This window comes from Mesoplodon densirostris, chromosome 8 (genome assembly GCF_025265405.1).
Source record: "Mesoplodon densirostris isolate mMesDen1 chromosome 8, mMesDen1 primary haplotype, whole genome shotgun sequence".
In the NCBI taxonomy this organism is placed as follows: Eukaryota; Metazoa; Chordata; class Mammalia; order Artiodactyla; family Ziphiidae; genus Mesoplodon; species Mesoplodon densirostris.
In genome coordinates, this window is record NC_082668.1 from 8,685,188 (window position 1) to 8,704,129 (window position 18,942).

At 43.6% G+C, this 18,942-nt stretch overlaps 1 protein-coding gene across 1 annotated transcript in view; it reads right to left on the minus strand.

The window, feature by feature from the left end:
* ARMC9 (armadillo repeat containing 9) overlaps positions 1 to 18,942 on the minus strand; it is a 142,113-nt gene that overhangs the window by 79,594 nt on the left and 43,577 nt on the right. Inside the window, 6 exon segments of the mRNA XM_060106995.1 lie at positions 729 to 868; positions 3,003 to 3,126; positions 5,222 to 5,312; positions 10,176 to 10,268; positions 13,390 to 13,501; positions 16,699 to 16,733. Coding sequence (XP_059962978.1) covers positions 729 to 868; positions 3,003 to 3,126; positions 5,222 to 5,312; positions 10,176 to 10,268; positions 13,390 to 13,501; positions 16,699 to 16,733 — 595 coding nt within the window.

Here is an 18,942-nt window from a genome sequence, read left to right on the forward strand (position 1 = left end):
GTTAGGTGGTTCAGATTCCAAGGCGTCTGAGGGTGAAGGAGCTTCTAACCAATACCCCTGAGCTATTTATCCAGGTAACCTTCTCCCAACACCTTCTCAACACCTTCTCAGACAGAGGTCAGCCATGGGCCGGACGTGGCACCTCTCCAACGAAGCTTCTTCCACCCCAGGGAACAGATCACTTAAGTGGGATGGAACCTGCAGGAAAGCTAAAATCACTCCCTTTATTGATCAAGACGTAAATGACCCGAGATGTCACATGGGAAAGGCTGTCTGTACGAGGTGGAGTGGGGAAGGCGACTGTGATTAAGAGCAGGAAGCCTGGTTTAATGTCACTGCTCTTTCACCAACTTAATCCTGTAGAATCTCAGGCACATACTTCTCTGTCTTCAGATAAAACAGATCATAGTTCTTCACTTCCTACCTTTGAATAACGCAATGAAAATGAAGAAAAACGTAATGGAATTCCATCTCCTCTTAGTGTGGGTACTGCATATATATATATATATATATATATATATATATATATACATACATATATATATATAAATTATTCTTTCCAAGGCCAGAGTGGTATTTTGGCTTTAGGGATTCAATAGCTTTATACCTAGCTGGACATGCTTCACACTCTTTTTCTGTTTTGAGTTTTCTGGGAGGGAAACGAAAGGCAGACCACATCAGGCTCGTGGGTACTCCAGAGCCTGGGGGCGGGGGACGGCAAGGGAGACCTGTGCTCCGGAGGCAGAGGTTCATGAGCAGGGCCACCGAGTACTCGAGCGTGTAGTCTGACAGGCAGTCAGGCTCCTCCAAGACGTCAATCAGCCAGAAGATGAGGCCATCTTGAATCATCGCTGTCTGCAGTGGGCGCCTAGGATGAAACAGCCTGCAGGGAGTTAGCAAGAAGCCTTTCATGCGACAGTACATAGTAGTGAGAATGCCTATCAGAAAAGAAACTTTACAGAAGTTACGGACCCTGGCGAATATCTTACTGTTAGACCTGTACAACGGAAACTACAACAATAAATTCTTTACCTTTCAGGTATATTATTAAAGGTTTAAAGAAAAATAAGGCAGTAAGGAGACTTCCTACTCTGAAAGTTTCCTTTGCAATATTTAGAATTAGCAGCGTATTACTTCAAATACTTAATAAATATTTATTGATAGCTTTTGGTCTACTTAACCCAGGAAACAGAGTCATAGAAATGGTTCACTGACAAACAGATTTTTACCTGAAGTCTAGTCTATATAATGTAGTTCAGGCACTCTGAGCTATGTAAAAGTAAAGAAACACAAAAAAGAAGACCAGCTCATATACCACTTTGATTCAGATCTCTATAGAGTAAGGGTAGTTTAGTAACCTGGGTAATACAGTTTATATGGAATTATTTTCTACCCAAGGTCCAGGTGTAAAATCTTACAAAATCCAATGCCTCATCATAATGTGTTACAGTGGATGTTATCATGTCAACCTTAAGAACTGATAGGACTAAGCACTACAATAACTACAGTTATTAAATTTCTAAAAGTTTTTCAAATACAGTCAACATCAAGCTAAATCATCTTTATAAACAAACAGAAACATGTTCCTATGATCTGAGGAAGCAATAACTCTGGAGATTATTTATAGTTCTTTCAATTCATATAGGTAGAACAAGAAATTTTCATCAGCAGAGACATGGCAAATAGTAGGAAGTACATACCTACAGCTTTCCCCCCACAAAATATATACACACTTAGAATATGTCCTTTTTCAGGTTTTAGGTTATTAGTGAGAGTCAGTCAGATGTTAACCACATCTGGTGGGAAGGAAAAGTTAGGGACTGACAGAAAAAGTTAGGGACTCAAGGTACTAAAATTCTTAGTAGTCAACGAGAAAGTCAGGTGGTCATCAGGGAATATGGATTCCGGAAGAATTAGCGTATGACCCAGCAATTCCACTCCTAGATACCTACCCAGGAGAAAAGAAAACATATGTCTACACAAAGACTTGTATGCAAATGTTCATAGCAGCATTATGCGTAATAGCCAAAAAGTAGAAACAACCAAGATATCATCAACTGATGAATGAATACACAAAATGTGGTCTGTCCACATAATGCAATGTTATTTGGCAACAGAAAGGAACAAAGTACCGATACATGTGACTTGTATGAACCTCAAAAACATTATGCCAAGTGAAAGAAGCCAGTCACAGGTAAATCTACAGAAAACAGAGTGGTGGTTACCTGGGGCGAGGGATAAGAATGAAAAGTGACTGCAAATAGGCATGAAGTTTCTTTCTGTGGTGATGGAAATATTCTAAAATTAGACTGTGGTGATGGTTGTACAACTCGGTAAATATACCAAAAATCATTGAATTGTACACTTAAAATGGGTAAATTTTGTGGTATGTAAAATACACCTTAATAATGCTGCCAATTTAGAAAAAAAAGCCTCTGGGAGGACATCAGATCTGCTTCAAGAAGAGGTGTCTAAGATTTAAATCTCTAATGTGGAGCACTCCCAAGTCATGACCAGGTCCAGGCGGAGACTACAGGGCAGGTGGCTGAGATGGGTGGACCAGGAACCAGGAGGCTCCACCCCTGACTTCCACAGAGCAATCTACCCCACCGACTGTGACTGTGCATTTACACGTGCTTCTCCCACAGTGAATTCTGAGCACTTGCAGGTGGAGGCTCTATTGGGGTGCATTCGTGTGCTTATCTCCAAACCTTGCACATGGCTTGAGACACAATCTAGCATCTAGCACCTGGTCAGCACGAGATAATGGTCATTGGAGAATGTAACAGTGCTTTAAAGTGTAGGAGCAGGACGGTTTAGTGGATCCAAGATACACTTTCCAGCTCCTCTTCAGAAAGTCACCCAACCTCTTCTAAGCATTCACTGAAAAATATCACCTGCATCTTGGATTGTCACTGGGACCAAATAAGCACAAAACAGTGGCTAAGAAACCCCCAAGTTGATTTCACAGGCACCACCATGACCTACTGCACGGTCAGCACCTGAGGCTGAACTTCTGCAAGGCCCCGAGAACGTTCTCCCGGGTGATGACGTCCTTGTCTTCCTCCTTCAGCCTTTCTTCCAGCATCCGCAGCACCTTTGTGCTCTGGGCAAGGTAGCGGCGACCTAATAATATAACCAGAGATGATCAAGGGAGAGAATTTATCTTGTGTTAAGCTCATGCTCCAAAACCACTTTCTATGAAAACTTTGCATATAACACACGTAGAGTTTGGGTAATTTTATGTTCTAGAAAACTTATTAAAGCATATTTCAACTGCAAGTTGGTTTTACTCAATCAACTATCTAATGAATGGAAAACCACTTTTCCTGTCATCTAAACATGATTCACCACTGTGTTCTTGTGCGGAGCACTGTCTTTTATTTACCCCAAATCTTTTTTTCTTTTTTTAAAGATTTTTTTTGATGTGGGCCATTTTTTGTTTTTAAAGTCTTTATTGAATTTGTTACTCTACTGCTTCTGTTCTGTGTTTTGGTTTTTTGGCCGTGAGGCATGTGGGATCTTAGCTCCCCGACCAGGGATCGAACCCACACTCCCTGCACTGGAAGGCAAAGTCCCAACCACTGGACCACCAGGGAAGTCCCTACCCAAAATCTTGAACCCAAAAGTCAGATCACAAGGAAAAATGGGGTGACGAACCTGTGTGTTATGAACCCCTTAGTCTTAACAATAGAGGCAGCCCAGTAGTGCTTTCTGGACACACCCATGGCCTGGAGAAGAAGTTAGGAACCATACCTGGAACCCTATCACTAGCCTGCTGTGAACTTGTATCTTGATACAGATGACATTAATTTCAGACATAAAGTTCAACTGTATTATATGAATGGTCCCTGGCACATACTCTGGCTTATCATAAAATGTTTGTTAAATGGCTGGAAGAACAAACAAATGAAGGAAAAAACTTTTGGAGTGTCAGACAGTCACAATTTAAAACTCCCATTATTCATGTTAAAAAGAGCTCAAACAGGGGCTTCCCTGGTGGCACAGTGGTTGAGAGTCTGCCTGCTGATGCAGGGGACATGGGTTCGTGCCCCGGTCTGGGAAGATCCCACATGCTGCGGGGCGGCTGGGCCCGTGAGCCATGGCCGCTGAGCCTGTGCGTCCAGAGCCTGTGCTCCGCAGCGGGAGAGGACACAACAGTGAGAGGCCCGCGTACCGAAAAAAAAAAAAAAAAAAAAAAAGAGCTCAAACAAATTAGAATTTATGGGAGGTAATGGCATTTTGTAAAACCATTTTGAATTAAATTATGGTGGCATGTTATTTTGGGAATTTTCAAATCCTCTTGATTTAAAAGGATTAGTGTTTTGAAAGACATGGTATAGTGCTTATTGGGATCACTTTATTTCACCAACCTTATTTGGCCTTAAGTAGAAAATGATAAAAAATGCATTACCTGCTATCTTGAGAGCAATCTAAAAAGTACTACATTACAATACCAGAAAGCTTACAAAATAAAACCAAACGCTAACAAAATAAACTCCAAAACCATCAAAATTTGCTCTGACATAAATTACAGCAATATGACAACAACTAAGTTTTTCAAAAGACCTTAGATGCATTAAACAGTAATAAACTGAGGAATCACATGTCATTGCTAAGAAACTTGGGGAAGAATGTGTTTTCACAGGGAAAAACACATCCACAAGACCTAGCTCTTCTCTTTGAAGGTATCAATAAAAAAAAAATGTTGCCTGCCGTATCAGTAAGCAAAGCATGTTGCAGACGTCAAGCCACTACAGCCACTCTGGACGGTGAGCCCTGAGGGAACTCAGGATGGAGACCAGTGGACTGCCCACTGCCAAGCCCTCAGCCCCTGCAGCCACCCCCAGTGGTGCACCCTGAAGAGGTTCAGGATGGGAAAGCACAGGATATGGCCCTAGATCGCTGAGGTGCCTGTCAAAGGAATGCTTTCAGTGAGCCCAGACTCTTGCATCTTCCCGTACACAGAAAAGTGCTGAATTCCTTAACTTGAGATGCCTGGTTTTCTTTAGCAGTAATCTTTTGATGCTCTGTCTACCTCATCTTTGCTGCAAAAACTCCTATATACCCTGGCTCCCCCCTTGCCTCTTCGGAGCAGTCCCTCCGAGCTATGTACGATGCTGCGTCCGGGCTTAAGTCTTTAGTTTTGTCCGCCAAATAAAACATAATTCTCAGCTTTTCATTTTTTTCCCTCAGTCGGCAAGGAGAGCTGCCGTCTCACCTTCTGCCAGGGATGCAAATGCGTTGATGAGCCTGGCCATGTACTGCCGTACCACCTCGCTCTTTGAGTGCAGCAGCTGCAGCACACTCCTCTGTGGGAGAAAAGAAAAAAGAAAAAAACATATATATCAAAAGAGGAAAAGTAATGAAGTGAAAGAAAAGTGAGAGAGAAGCATATGTCTCCTCTGCAGGTCTGCTGTTCTCTTCCTCTGAGTGAACTTATTAGAGGTGATTCAGTCTTGATTTCCAACTGATTTTTTTTCTGAGAGTTGGCAAAAAAATATAAGTTTTTCAGACTTCCAAATTTAGAAGAATTAATGATTCAAAGCACTTAGAATGGTGACTGACACCAAGTAAGCAATACTATTTGCTATGACTGCTGCTGATGTTTTTCCAGGTAGAACAATTGATCCAACACTCGTCTAACTTCACTCCCTCCAAAACCACCATAAAACTATAGTAAATGGATTTTTTAAGGAGACAAATCCTCAAGGACAGAGAGGACAGCACAAGAAACCATAACAACACTATATTGGAATCAGGAATGCAGGATGGTAACAAACTTAGCAGACCCAAGAACGCCAAGCGGGCAATGAGGAATCACCCAGCTTATGTCACGTAATCCTCAAAAGTCTCAAGAACTGGGGGGGAAATCAAGAAGAAGGAATGAAAGCTGTGGAAGCAGCAGCTAGGTCCCACCCGCGCTGCTCCTGCACAGCTGTCCTCCCATGCACCTCCCATCACACATCTGGGGGCGCTCTCTTTTGAGGGCAACACAAAAGGTCTCTGGACGGAGGACAGCAGGCACAGGTGAGCAGGGCTGCCACACCAAAATGGAGCAGGGGTGGTGCCTAAAAGCAGGATAAATGCTCGACAGAGAGCCACCCCCGTCCTCTTCCCCTACCTGGCTCTCGGAACACTGCCAACCAGACTGTTACCTTTTAGGCAGATTAGAAGACACTTCCTGGAGGAGAATGACCAGCCCTGAAAACAGGGAAAGAACTAAAGTTCCTGAAATCAGAGGTTCCCAATAGATGGCCCACCAGGGTCACCCTCAGTGGAGCTCTAGGCCTACAGGCCTGACCCTCACCTTCAGAACCGCCAGTCAGCTTTTCAGTCCCTCCACTCTAATAAACATTAGGAGATAACCAAGGTCTACCAGGAACTCAAGGAAAGTTTCTAACATGGAAAATAAGGCCAAAACAAATGGGGCAGGGGAGAGAAGCAACTTCGAGGAAATGAGACTGCAGGGAGAAGAAAACTAAAAATAGACAAAAATTTGTCATTAATATCCTCAGAGATATAACTGTATCCATGCAACAACAGAATGCTACCAAAAAACAAAAAAACACAAAAAAGGGAAATGAAAAACTCTACAGCAGGGTTGGAAAATAAAGATGTGGAAATCTCCCAGAAAGTGAAACAAAAAGAAAAACATGGAAAATATGAGAAAAAAGAGAATTAGAGAACCAGTTCAAGAGGCCCAACATTCAGAAAGCATGAGCAAAGAAAACAAGAGAGGAAATCATCAACAAAACGACTCAAGAAAAGTTCCCAGAACTAAAGTTGTCAGATTGAAAGGACTCACAAAGTGCTCAAAACAGTGAATCAAATACACATCATGAAAGGCATCAATGGGAAGTTCATTAACACTGGTGAAAAAGAAAAGATTCAACACGTTTCTAGAGAGAAGAAAACAGGTCACATACAAAGGGTCAGGAATTAGAATGACTTGGGACTTTTCAACAGCAACACTGGAACCTAAAAGACAATGAAGCAATATCTTCAAAATTCTGAAGGATAATTATTTACAGCCCAGGGGTCTATACAAAGAATAACGATATTTTCAGACATACACAGTCTTGAAAAATATACTCCCCATCCATCCTTTTTCTAGAAGCTATTAACTAAAGGCTGTGCTTCACCAAGAAAACAATACGGGATATTGGAAACAGAGATCCAATTCAGGAAAGGGCTGCAAGGAATCAACATACGTTTGGTGAAAAGAGATTTCTGGAAGGCAGCTGTGCCCCAGATGTGGAGGGCCACCAGTACAGGCTGAATGACTGACTCAAGAGAGTGACATACCAAAGGCTGTCATCCCCAAGATGCCTACTGCCACTGTACCATCTTCATTTAGGTAAAATTTTTATTGAAATATAACATCCATACAGAATATTGCCCAGATCATGAGTGTGCGGCTTGATGACACATGGGTAACCGGTAGTCAAATCAAGAAACAGAACATTACCAAAGCCCCAGACACCCTTCTGGGGTCCCTTTCCAAATCAAGGGCAATATCTCTCCTGGCTTCTTATAGCGTAGGTTAGTTCTGTCTGTTTTTAAAATTTTTAAATAAATAAAGTCATGCAGTATGTATTCTTTTATATCTGACTTTTTCATTCAGTTTTATGTTTGTGAGATTCATCCATGTTGTATGCTGTGTGCCCCTTCTTATTGCTCAATATATCCCATTTTACAAATATATCCCAGGTGATTTATCCATTCTACTCTTGATGGGACATTTGGGTTATAGCCAGAGTTTTGATTCTTATAAATAGTGCTGCTATGAGCATTCTTACACATCTTTTAGTTGAACGTATGGACACATTTCTGTTGGGGTTATACTTAGGAGTGGTTTTGCTAGGACACAGACTATGCGGTTTTAGTAAATATGGCCAGGGATCCAAAGTAGTGCACCATGTAACATATTTTCAAATAGAGTGCAAACTACCTGGGTAAGGTGAGCCCAGACTCATCCACACTTGGATACCCCTGCCCTTGCTCTGATGAAGCTCCAGCTCCCCCATTCACACCCTGCTATGTGGATCAAAGTCTTTTCATCCCCACAGAAGTGTCCTCATGTGATCAGCTCCTGAGAACTAGAAGTAGACGAGGCAAGCTTAAAAACCAAAATTACAGAGCAGCTCACCATTCCCCTTGGCCATACATAATGCTGCTGGATAACCAGTACCTGGCCTACCTTTCAGCCCTGCCAGAGGCCCTGTGCTTCCTGGGACTCTCTCCTGACTTTGATTACCAATGTCCCCAGAGGGGACCATTAAGAGCCCAGGGAAGCTACGCCTGATTATAATCCAGCAATTTTATTCATGTCATCTTCCCCTAGGTGCCTTCATCTAACATGGGAACAGTGCCCTTTCCTTGCAGAGCAAGGTCTGTGCTTGCTACTCAGCAAACCCCAAATCAAACACTATATTATTCAGGGTACATATGCAAATGTGGACACTACAAAGAAAAGCAAGGAACTGATTGAGACAAAAGTGAGGGTGTGCACACTCCTGTTCAATGCAGCATTATTTACAACAGCGAAACGGTAGAGGTAACTCAAGTGTCTGTTGATCAATGGATAAACAAAACGTGGGAGATTATATATATATATATATATATATATATATATATATATACCAATTTATTTTGGTGTCATGGTGACACGGCACCCATATTTCCCAAGGAGTTCTCCTGCTCTGCAGATTCTCTGACATCTTAAGATAACTCCAGCTCATTCCTTGTTAAAAAAAATAAATAAGCCATAGCAATTAAAAATAATGACCTGAGGAAGACAGGACATCTTCAGTGACTATAAAGATTTCGGCATTTTGACAAATATCATATATCACAAAACCTAAGACACCTTTCATAGGAGGACATATTATTTTTTTATATATATCCAAGAAAGAAAAAAGCACTGCAAGTTAAACTGTAACAGGCCATCGGCTATTAGATACACCCCAGTTTCGGAGATGCTAAAATGCGGGGAGAAATTACATCTTAGATTCAATGAAATATCGCAGTTCAGACAGAATCAGTATTGAATTCACTCTTTGAATTTGAGTTCGTAAGTCATGACAGTATATTATTCAGCTGCTTTGTGTCTTATAGGCTGGTTTCTGTGCCATTACAAATACCAACAGAAAAAAAAAAGGAAAAGAAAATAAGAATTTGAGGGATTATTTTTCATACTTAACTGTTTCATGGGAACAATACGATTGTGTACAAAGAAGAAACTCAAAACCCTTAAATGTTGTCACCTGTGCACACAACAGATTACGCGCAACAAGCTTCCTCCAGGGCTGTTTCATCAGCGATCCTAAGAGGTATTGATACTGCACTCAGGGCGCACACTGTGAAGCCTAACAGGAGGGAGATGAAGTTTTTAGAGCATTTTGGATAACGATGAAACTGAAATAATGAGATGCAGTATCTCCTCTGCATAGGGCATGTTCAAGCTGTCGATCCTCCTTCGGTAGGATACCAGGTGCTGAGAACAGGGAAGAGGGATGAGGAGGGGGGAGGAGGACTCCTCCGAGCTGGGCCCTGGGTTAAGTTCTTCCCACACGTGACCACACGCAGCCTTCCCAACAACCTCACGAGGCAGGTGATGGCCCCTTCTTGGTGGTGGAAAGCTCCCTGAGACTGAGAAATTTGCTTAAGGGTGTCTGGCCAATAGTCGGTGGGGCAGAGATTTGAAACCAGTTTATCTCCCTCTAAACCCCATACTTTTCCCACTGCACCATTAGACCTATCTGGTCCAAAGCTATATACAAAGAGTGTTGAAGACACTTTTTAAGTCGGGCCCAGATGAAAACAGTTTGAATCTGCTTACCTGCCTTGCCCATTGTAAGTCATGCTGAGTTTTCAGGACTCACGGTAAGCAGTGGGGTGAGGGAAAGAGCGGGGAATTTGAAAAAAGGAAAAATGGCAGAAAGGAGCTCCAGAGTTGAATCAAGCAGTACGAACTTGTTTTGGACTCTGCATTAGAAGTGAGAAGTGGGACAGTGTCCAGGGTGGACAGCAGATTTCGGAAGCTAACAGAAGCCCCAGGCTGACATACAGTCACTACGCTGAAGATATGCATAGAAATGAAAGCCTCCTCCTTCTAAGATCCTTCCCAGAAATGCAGGCCCTGGCTGGACGCTGGCCCCTCTCTCACCCACCTGGCTACGGCTGTGACAGTCCAAGAGGTCGTTGCTGATGTAGGCCTGCAGAACGGTCTCCCTCTGCTCTCCAGGGTGCGATGTGGTCAAGCGCTAGAATGAAGAAAAACAAGAGCAACAGGACCCAGGTGTCGATGTGGAGGAAACTGTTCCCACAGCTGGCAGCATCAGTAACTATGCATTTCACCAAACAGGATGAGTAATACCCAGCCGGCCGGCCAACCAGCCAACAAGGCAGTTAACAAAAAATTACAGCGTACTTCCGAATGGGCGATGCAGGAGTCAACTTACACGTGTAGCCTCCAGAGCAGTGAAGGATTGTGTCAGACTGGATTGTAAGGGAGCAGATAAGAGACAGTGCACCAATGCCTGGAGAGGGCTTTTTCTTTTTTTTTGCCGTAGTGGCTCAAGAGTTGGTACCCGAAGGACGAGCAGACTGTTGGGCAGCACGGGGGGATGTGAGCGCAGTGGGGGCTGGGACGTGTGGTCCAGCTGAGGGCGGTGTGAACACACAGGGTGTCTTTGCATGGTGCCCGACGGGGGCGGGCATGAATGAGCACCAGGCGCACAGAGCAGACCCATCCCACAGGGGCTGGCACAGCAGCACGGTGGATACTGTGTGTGCGTGTGCGTGTGCGTGTGCGTGCGCGTGTGTGGCATCCCTGGCACCGCCCTCCTTGCATATGGTCCTCTCTTCCCCCAGGGCCTCCCTCCTTGGCCGCGGTGGGTCCCACGTCTCCGGGACACTGGCCTCTCAGGATCTCCACCTTTGGGTTCCGGAAAGTCTACGGCTCTTCCCGCCTTCTCACCCATGGGCTTTACACGGTCACAGGGGCTGCCGCCCTTCTGGTGAGTTCGGAGGCTACTGCTGGGCTGGGGTGCAGGGGTGAGGGGCTGGAGGGGTCTCAGACAGAATTACAAGGATCTCTTTATTTTTCCTGCTTGTTCTATGACATTCATTCAGCAAAGGAATATCCTGTCTCGCCAAGAGGCTCAATAGCATGGACTGATAGCAAGTGCCCGGTGGATAATCGAAGAGCCAAAGGGAGGCTGGTAACTGGAGCAGCGGCAAACCTCCGGGCAGGGACAGCCACTAGCGGTTACTCATGTCACCCCACCCACTCTAGTCAACAAAACCAGAGCAGACACACTGGCCACAGGACTCTTCCTGCTGATCCTGGATGCGTCCTAAGAGTGCTCCTCCAGACCATATTCCCGGAAGCACTGCCAACCATCAGAGTGCAAGTGAGGAGAGCTTTTTGTTATCCAGAGAGATGGGGAAATCACTCAGAGGCATTTGGATGTCAAGATAACCTGAAATTTGGGGATCCATGAAGGGGTTTGACGCTATTGCAAGGTGTATTAGAATAGATTGTTCAGTTAAAGAGTGAACCAGGGACTTTCCTGGTGGCCCAGGGGTTAAGAATCCGCCTGCCGATGCAGGGGACACAAGTTCGAGCCCTGGTCCGGGAAGATCCCACATGCCACAGAGCAACTAAGCCCGTGCGCCACAACTACTGAGCCTGTGTGCCACAACTACTGAACCTGTGTGCTAGAGCTGCATGCCACAACTACTGAAGCCCGCGCACCTACAGCCCATGCTCTGCAGCAAGAGAAGCCACCGCACCACAGTGAAGGGTAGCCCCCGCTTGCCACAACTAGAGAGAGCCCAAGAGCAACAACGAAGACCCAACGTAGCCAAAAATAAATAAATAAGTAAATAAATTTATATAAATAAATAAATACATTGTACTCCAATAAAAATTAAAAAAAAAAAGAGTGAACCAGTGTTGGCTTAGGCCAGCAGTTCTCAAAATGTAGTCTGGGGAACCCCGGGGATCTAGAAGGGGTTCCCTTCAGGGAGAGTTCCCTTCAGGAGAGTCCCTTCAGGGTAGTCTAGAAGGTCACAATTATTTTCATAATACTACTAAGGCATGTTTTGTCTTTTTAATGATCAGCCTCTCAGAGGTCGTATGAAGCGTGACAGATACTGTGACAAACTGAATGTAGAAGCAGAGCTGAGAATCCAGCTGCCCTCCATTAAGCCAGACATTAAAGAAATTTATAAAAGTGTAAAACAATGTCAGTCTTCTCACTAATTTTTTTTTAGTTTGGAAAATAGTTATTTTTCACACAAAATATGTTATTTCTGTTATGTCCTCGGTTTATTATTGTTCATCTCAAATGAATTAATAAATATATATTTTACGTTTTCTCAGCTTTAACTTCTAATACTGTCAACTTTTGTAGATAAAATTCACATAAACAAAAGCTCTTTGGGTTCCTCAGTAATTTTTGACAGTGTCAAGACGTCTGGGACCAGAAAGCTTGAGAACCACTGCCTTAACTGTGATCAATCTGAAAATTGGCGAGAAAAGCAACCATTTATTTATTTAAACGAAGGCTTTTTTTTCTTTTTTCTTTTTTTTTGGCTGTGCCACGTGGCTTGCGGGATCTTAGTTCCCTGACCAGGGATCGAACCTGTGCCCCCTGCTGGGGAAGCGTGGAGTCCTAACCACTGGACCACCAGGGAATTCCCAGAAAAGCAACTATTTAGATGACACTCTATTTTCCTTAAAGACTTGTTAATAAGTTTTCACCCTTGATGTCTGCTCATGTGGCTGCGCAGGAATACCTAAATCCAGAGGTCTCTGCGGGGGTCAGTGTGAGCGGGACTCGTGCTCTAACACACTGACGCCACCAGCTGTGAGTCTGGCTCAGGACCAGGGAAGGGCCAGCTGCCAGGACATCTCCGGGGCCTTGAAACTACATGTACCAAATCATCATGTATCAAATCATCGAGTGAGGGCAATGGCAGCTGTGATGTCAACATAGGGGTTTTTAAAAAGAGACCACAGTGATCTTCGGAAGCTGCTTTTCATTTTCGCTCTTGGTGTCAGCAGGAAGCATGAAGAAAGATTTTGAGAAGATGGGTTAAAAGATACAGGCAAGGCAGCCAGCCAAGAAAAACAGCATGGCCTTTTTTTTTTTTTTTTTTTTTTTTCGGTACCTGGGCCTCTCACTGTTGTGGCCTCTCCCATTGCGGAGCACAGGCTCCACGGCCATGGCTCACGGGCCCAGCCGCTCTGCGGCATGCGGGATCTTCCCGGACCGGGGCACGAACCCGTGTCCCCTGCATCAGCAGGCGGACTCTCAACCACTGCGCCACCAGGGAAGCCCCTTTTTATTTTAACTTCAAGGAAAAGGTACTTACCCAGCGCAGAGCCTGCAACAAGAAGGCTTTCAAGCGGTCACTCCCCAAAATCAAATCCTTCTTCAGTTTCTCATAATCCAAGGAGGGCAGTAATGGGACATCCTTCAATTTCCTACTCAGCAACACAAGTTCAAAGAGAAAGAACAGTGCAAAAGGGCATGTTCATTACACCTCCTGAGTATCATGACAGTCTCATCTAGAGCTGCTCTGACACACTGTATGGGCAGTGGCCCACTTGCTCTCTGTGCTCCTGGCGTTAACTCTAGGCCTCCACCAAGAGGGCTGGATTCCAGGGCCCCCACCCCAGCTTCAACGGGCTCAGCTCCGTCTCTTCTGTTGCATGTACTGGGGTCTATATAACACTTTTCCTAAAACAAGGAGTCTCTGCCTAATGGGATTAGAAACCATCATATTCACAATAGCCCAGGGCTCCACACCATGGGGATGAAATCATCTTGGAGGCATCATAGAATCCTGAGTTCTATTTAGAATCCTGAGCCAAGTCCAAAGCCTATTAGTTTCAGCAGGCCCCTAGGGTCCTTCCTAAAAACCTGAAGCCACTGTCCCTCTCAAGCCTGAGGGACTGGCTTGGGGGGAAGTGAAGGACAGAACAGGGGTCAGAAAACAACTGTGAAGAGGAGGTGCACAGCTGACCCTCCAGGAGGTAGGAAGGTGTGGCCAGGAAGCGGCAGTGGGGACGTGCCAGTGAGGCAGGTGGTAAGTAGGGCAATTTGCAAACCCTCCTCAAGAGGACTCCGAGTCAGACTTCAGGCGAAGGCAGGTTTCAACTAAGAGAGATCGCTGTTCAGAGATCTACACGGTGCAGATGACCCAACACCTGCATCTGGCTGGCCAGAAACAAAAGGGACCACCTCAGATGCCTTGTCACTAAAACAAGTATCTTCACATTTTGTTTTGTTGAATAGAAGAAGATTGGAGTGTACAGAAAAATTGAAAACTGAGTGAGGTCTGCACTGTCTCCATGTTAATTTCCTCGTTTTGCTGTTGTACTACAGTCAGATAAGATGTCACCACCTTATCTGAGACACTGAGGGACTCAGCTTCCTATGAATCTATAATTATTTCAAAATAAAAAAACTAAGAACAAAACAAAATATGATTCTTCTAATACTGTGCAGAGACTATTAATATTAAATGAGAATTCATGAAGAATTGAGTGAAAAGACTAAAGCTGTAGGGTTTCATTTGTTTTTAAGGGTGGAGTAAAAACTGAGCTAATACCTCTGGGAGGTAGGATTTGGGGTTCTTTAAATTTTCTTCTTCATGTTTCTATAGACTCACATTTTCTATAATGAGCATGTATTACTTACATTATAGGAAAAAATTACATGCTAGTTTTTTTTTTTTTTTTTTTTTTTGGCCACGCCACGCAGCTTGCAGGATCTTAGTTCCCCAAGACCATGGATCGAACCCGTGCCCTCAGCAGTGAAAGCGCGCAGTCCTAACCACTGGACCACCAGGGTATTCCCTTAAGGTTAGTTTTTAAAAGAAAAAATGAGATCCTCTTATAGGGCCTGGAAGAAAAAAACCAGAAAAGAGGGCAGCGAATGGTGTCTCAGTTAACACTCCTGGGGAGGAGCGTCAGCGTCTTCTATTTAATATAGCAAATGGGGCTTCCCTGGTGGCGCAGTGGTTGAGAGTCCGCCTGCTGATGCAGGGGACACGGGTTTGTGCCCCGGTCCGGGAGGATCCCACATGCCGTGGAGCGGCTGGGCCCGTGAGCCATGACCGCTGAGCCTGCGCATCCGGAGCCTGTGCTCCGCAACGGGAGAGGCCACAACGGTGAGAGGCCTGCGTACGGCAAAAAAAAAAAAAAAAAAAAAAAAAAAGATTAAAAAAAATATATAGCAAATGGTAAACCTCCGTACATGGCACATTGATTATTTTGATTTTTTTCCAGAGGCAGATACTATTGTGAGTTTAAAAATTAATACAAATACTTTAAAAAATTCCATTTATAAATAACTGGTCAGTATTCTTCAAAAGTGTCAAGGCCTCGAAAGACAAAGACTGAAGAATGATTTCAAATTAAAGGAAACTAAGACATGACAAGACTAACGTGCGATCCTAGATTGAACCTCAGACCAGAGAAAGGACATAATGGAACAACTGATAAAATATGAATAAGCCCTTCAGACTAGAGGACAGTACTTTTTGAGCATTAATTTTCTGATTTTGATAACTGCACTGGGCTTGTGTAAAATATTAACACTGGGGCATCTGGGTGAAGGGTATATGGGAATTCTTTGTTCTATTTTTGCAACTCTGAAATTATTTCAAAATGAAAAAAAGTTTTAATTTAAAATGCAAACAGGCTCTTTTTCTAGACAAAAAAAGTTCCATTTGTAAAGCCAAGTTTGATAATGTTCTATAGCTGGGGAACTTCTACTCAAAGGAGGAAAAACGGTCATATATATTTGGGCCATATTTACTTGCCAATAATGGCAATATTACTAAGTTGCTCAGCTATCCCCCATTTCTGTGGTCCAGCCACTCTCCCACAGTCCATGAGGAAACTGAGGTACAGACAGATTATAAAAGTGGTCCAAGGTCACAGAGCCGGTGGCAGAGGGGGGTTTTAACCCTGGCAGTCTGCATTCTACAGCCACCATCTGAAGTGAACAGAGTGCAGGGTTAATGTCAGACTCGGGCAGGACCGAGGGAAGGAGGAATGTTGTATCGACCGCAGGTGTCTTGGTAATGTCATAGCACCCACCCCTCCAATCCCCACCACCACCCAAGGCTGGCTCAGAGGGTCACCAGAACCCACCCTAGTCCTCGTGTCCATGCCAAAGGTTCTCAACTTCCCTGCTAGTGCAACACACATGCCTGGTGAAGCCCCCGTGCATCAGATACCCCCATGGGGGACAGCCTAACTGACTTGGATAGGAATGCTCCAGCACACACAGAGCTATCCTGTGGCCCTGGTCACAATGTGACTCAGGAGAGAACATAAAATTTAGACACTGCAACGTTCTGTTGACTGCCCTATGACAGTAGATTAAACTGATTTCTATAGAATATTATAGGAACAATTCAACAGTTTTTTCCATTGGATACTACCTCGCCAACGTAAATAGAATTGACTTTAAAAGATACTTTTATAAGTATTTTATAAGTATTACTTATGATTACTGGTATTTCCTTTAACACCCACATGTAGCTCCAGCTTAATCAAAGGAATTCGTCTCAGCTAGGTGGTTAAGAGCATTTATTACAACTGTTTTGAATTTCAGTTTTACCCATAGCTATTCTCCTTAATAACAATTCCTAAGAGCAATTACTTACACGGGTGCCAAGGAGGCTCTTAACATGGTTGAAGCCTGAGGGGGAAGGGGAGAGAAGGAAATAGATCGTGTTAAACATTGACAGCAATGCATTAATCCCAAATCACTGTAACGGCACAGAACCAACAGATTTGCACAGTTTTTCATCCACCAGGATTCTCCAACCATAATCGTATGTGATTTAAAAATTAGCCCAAGTCCAAGTTTAGTAACACCCTACTGACGTATTTCCCAAGCCACCCCCCTTTGGCTTGTTGCTACTCCACTCCAAGCAGCAGTCTATAAGAAAACGGGTGGGTTCGCCCTGACCAAGCTCCCACAGGAACTTAAAGCTGCCTAGTCAAAGACATCATAAAGAACAAAAGCAATGAAAATCAGTTTATTATCCTGGTTTTCTTCTTTATTAAGATTTTACCTTTGAGTATAAAAATAACATGCACTTGGCAACAAGTCGCTCTAGAGGTGTTTATGGAAAAAATTCACAATTCCCCTCCCACCCTACCCCCTTTTAATCCTGCCTATAGGCCAAATCATTGCCTACTTTATGGGCACGTCCCATTTATTGTTTTTTTGTTTTGCTTTTGCTACTACAGCAATGTGGTATTAAGCATGTACTAAAATAGAGAAACCACCAAATGCTGTGAATGGCACTTGTTTGGATGGACTCAAACCAACTGTAAAAGACATTTTGAGAAAACACAGGAAATGTGAAAATGGACTGCACTGGTATTACATGATACTAAGGAATTAGTATTAATTATATATGGCGCTGTGGTTACGTTTTTCATTTTTTGAAGCCCTTATCTGTTAGAGATGTATATTGAATTATTTATAGGTAAAATGATGGAATGTTTGGAATTTGTCTAAAAGAACTCTAGGGGAAAAAAGTAAGTAGAGGCGAAGAGAGGAAGTCTCAGCCGTCTGTGGAGCCCTTCCCGAAGGGGCAGGCAGTAGTACTCCGTTCCCTCTATGTCACCACAACCGTCGAACGGAACATTATCCACGCTGATCATATGGAACTGTGATCATTCTGCAGCCATTTCTGTGCCTTTCTCCTTTAGCAGACACGGAGTTTCACAAGGGCTGCAGATATAGCACCTGCATGTCCCCAGCACCTGGACCACAGAGGCACTCAATCAACATTTATTTGTTGAATGCATGAATGAAGACTGACTTCCAAACGTGGGCACTCCGGAATCCTTGACTGATTTAATAACTAAATGTAATAAATCGGCCCCGTTCTCGACTGCTTCCCTTTGCGGTATTTACAGATCCCCATATTCTCACCTTTAAGACCGAAAACCCTGCTTTTAAACCCATGTATGTTCTTGTAACTTTTTTTTTGTCTTTTTTTTTTTAATTTTTAATTTTTATTTTTTTAAATTTTTGCTTTATAACAAATTTAATCAGTTATACATATACATATGTTCCCATATCCCCTCCCTTTTGCGTCTCCCTCCCACCCTCCCTATCCCACCCCTCCAGGCGATCACACAGCACCAAGCTGATCTCCCTGTGCTATGCGGCTGCTTCCCACTAGCTATCTACCTTACGTTTGGTAGTGTATATATGTCCGTGCCGCTCTTTCACTTTGTCACAGCTTACCCTTCCCCCTCCCCATATCCTCAAGTCCATTCTCTAGTAGGTCTGTGTCTTTATTCCTGTCTTACCCCTATGTTCATGACATTTTTTCCCCTTAAATTCCATATATATGTGTCAGCATACAGTATTTGTCTTTCTCTTTCTGACTTACTTCACTCTGTATGACAGACTCTAGGTCCATCCACCTCATTACAAATAGCTCAATTTCGTTTCTTTTTATGGCTGAGTAATATTCCATTGTATATATGTGCCACATCTTCTTTACCCATTCATCTGATGATGGACACTTAGGTTGTTTCCATCTCCGGGCTATTGTAAATAGGGCTGCTATGAACATTTTGGTACATGTCTCTTTTTGAATTATGGTTTTCTCAGGGTATATGCCCAGTAGTGGGATTGCTGGGTCATATGGTAGTTCTATTTGTAGCTTTTTAAGGAACCTCCATACCGTTCTCCATAGTGGCTGTACCAATTCACATTCCCACCAGCAGTGCAAGAGTGTACCTTTTTTTCCACACCCTCTCCAGCATTTATTGTTTCTAGATTTTTTGATGATGGCCATTCTGACTGGTGTGAGATGATATCTCATTGTAGTTTTGATTTGCATTTCTCTAATGAGCAAACATGTTGAGCATCCTTTCAT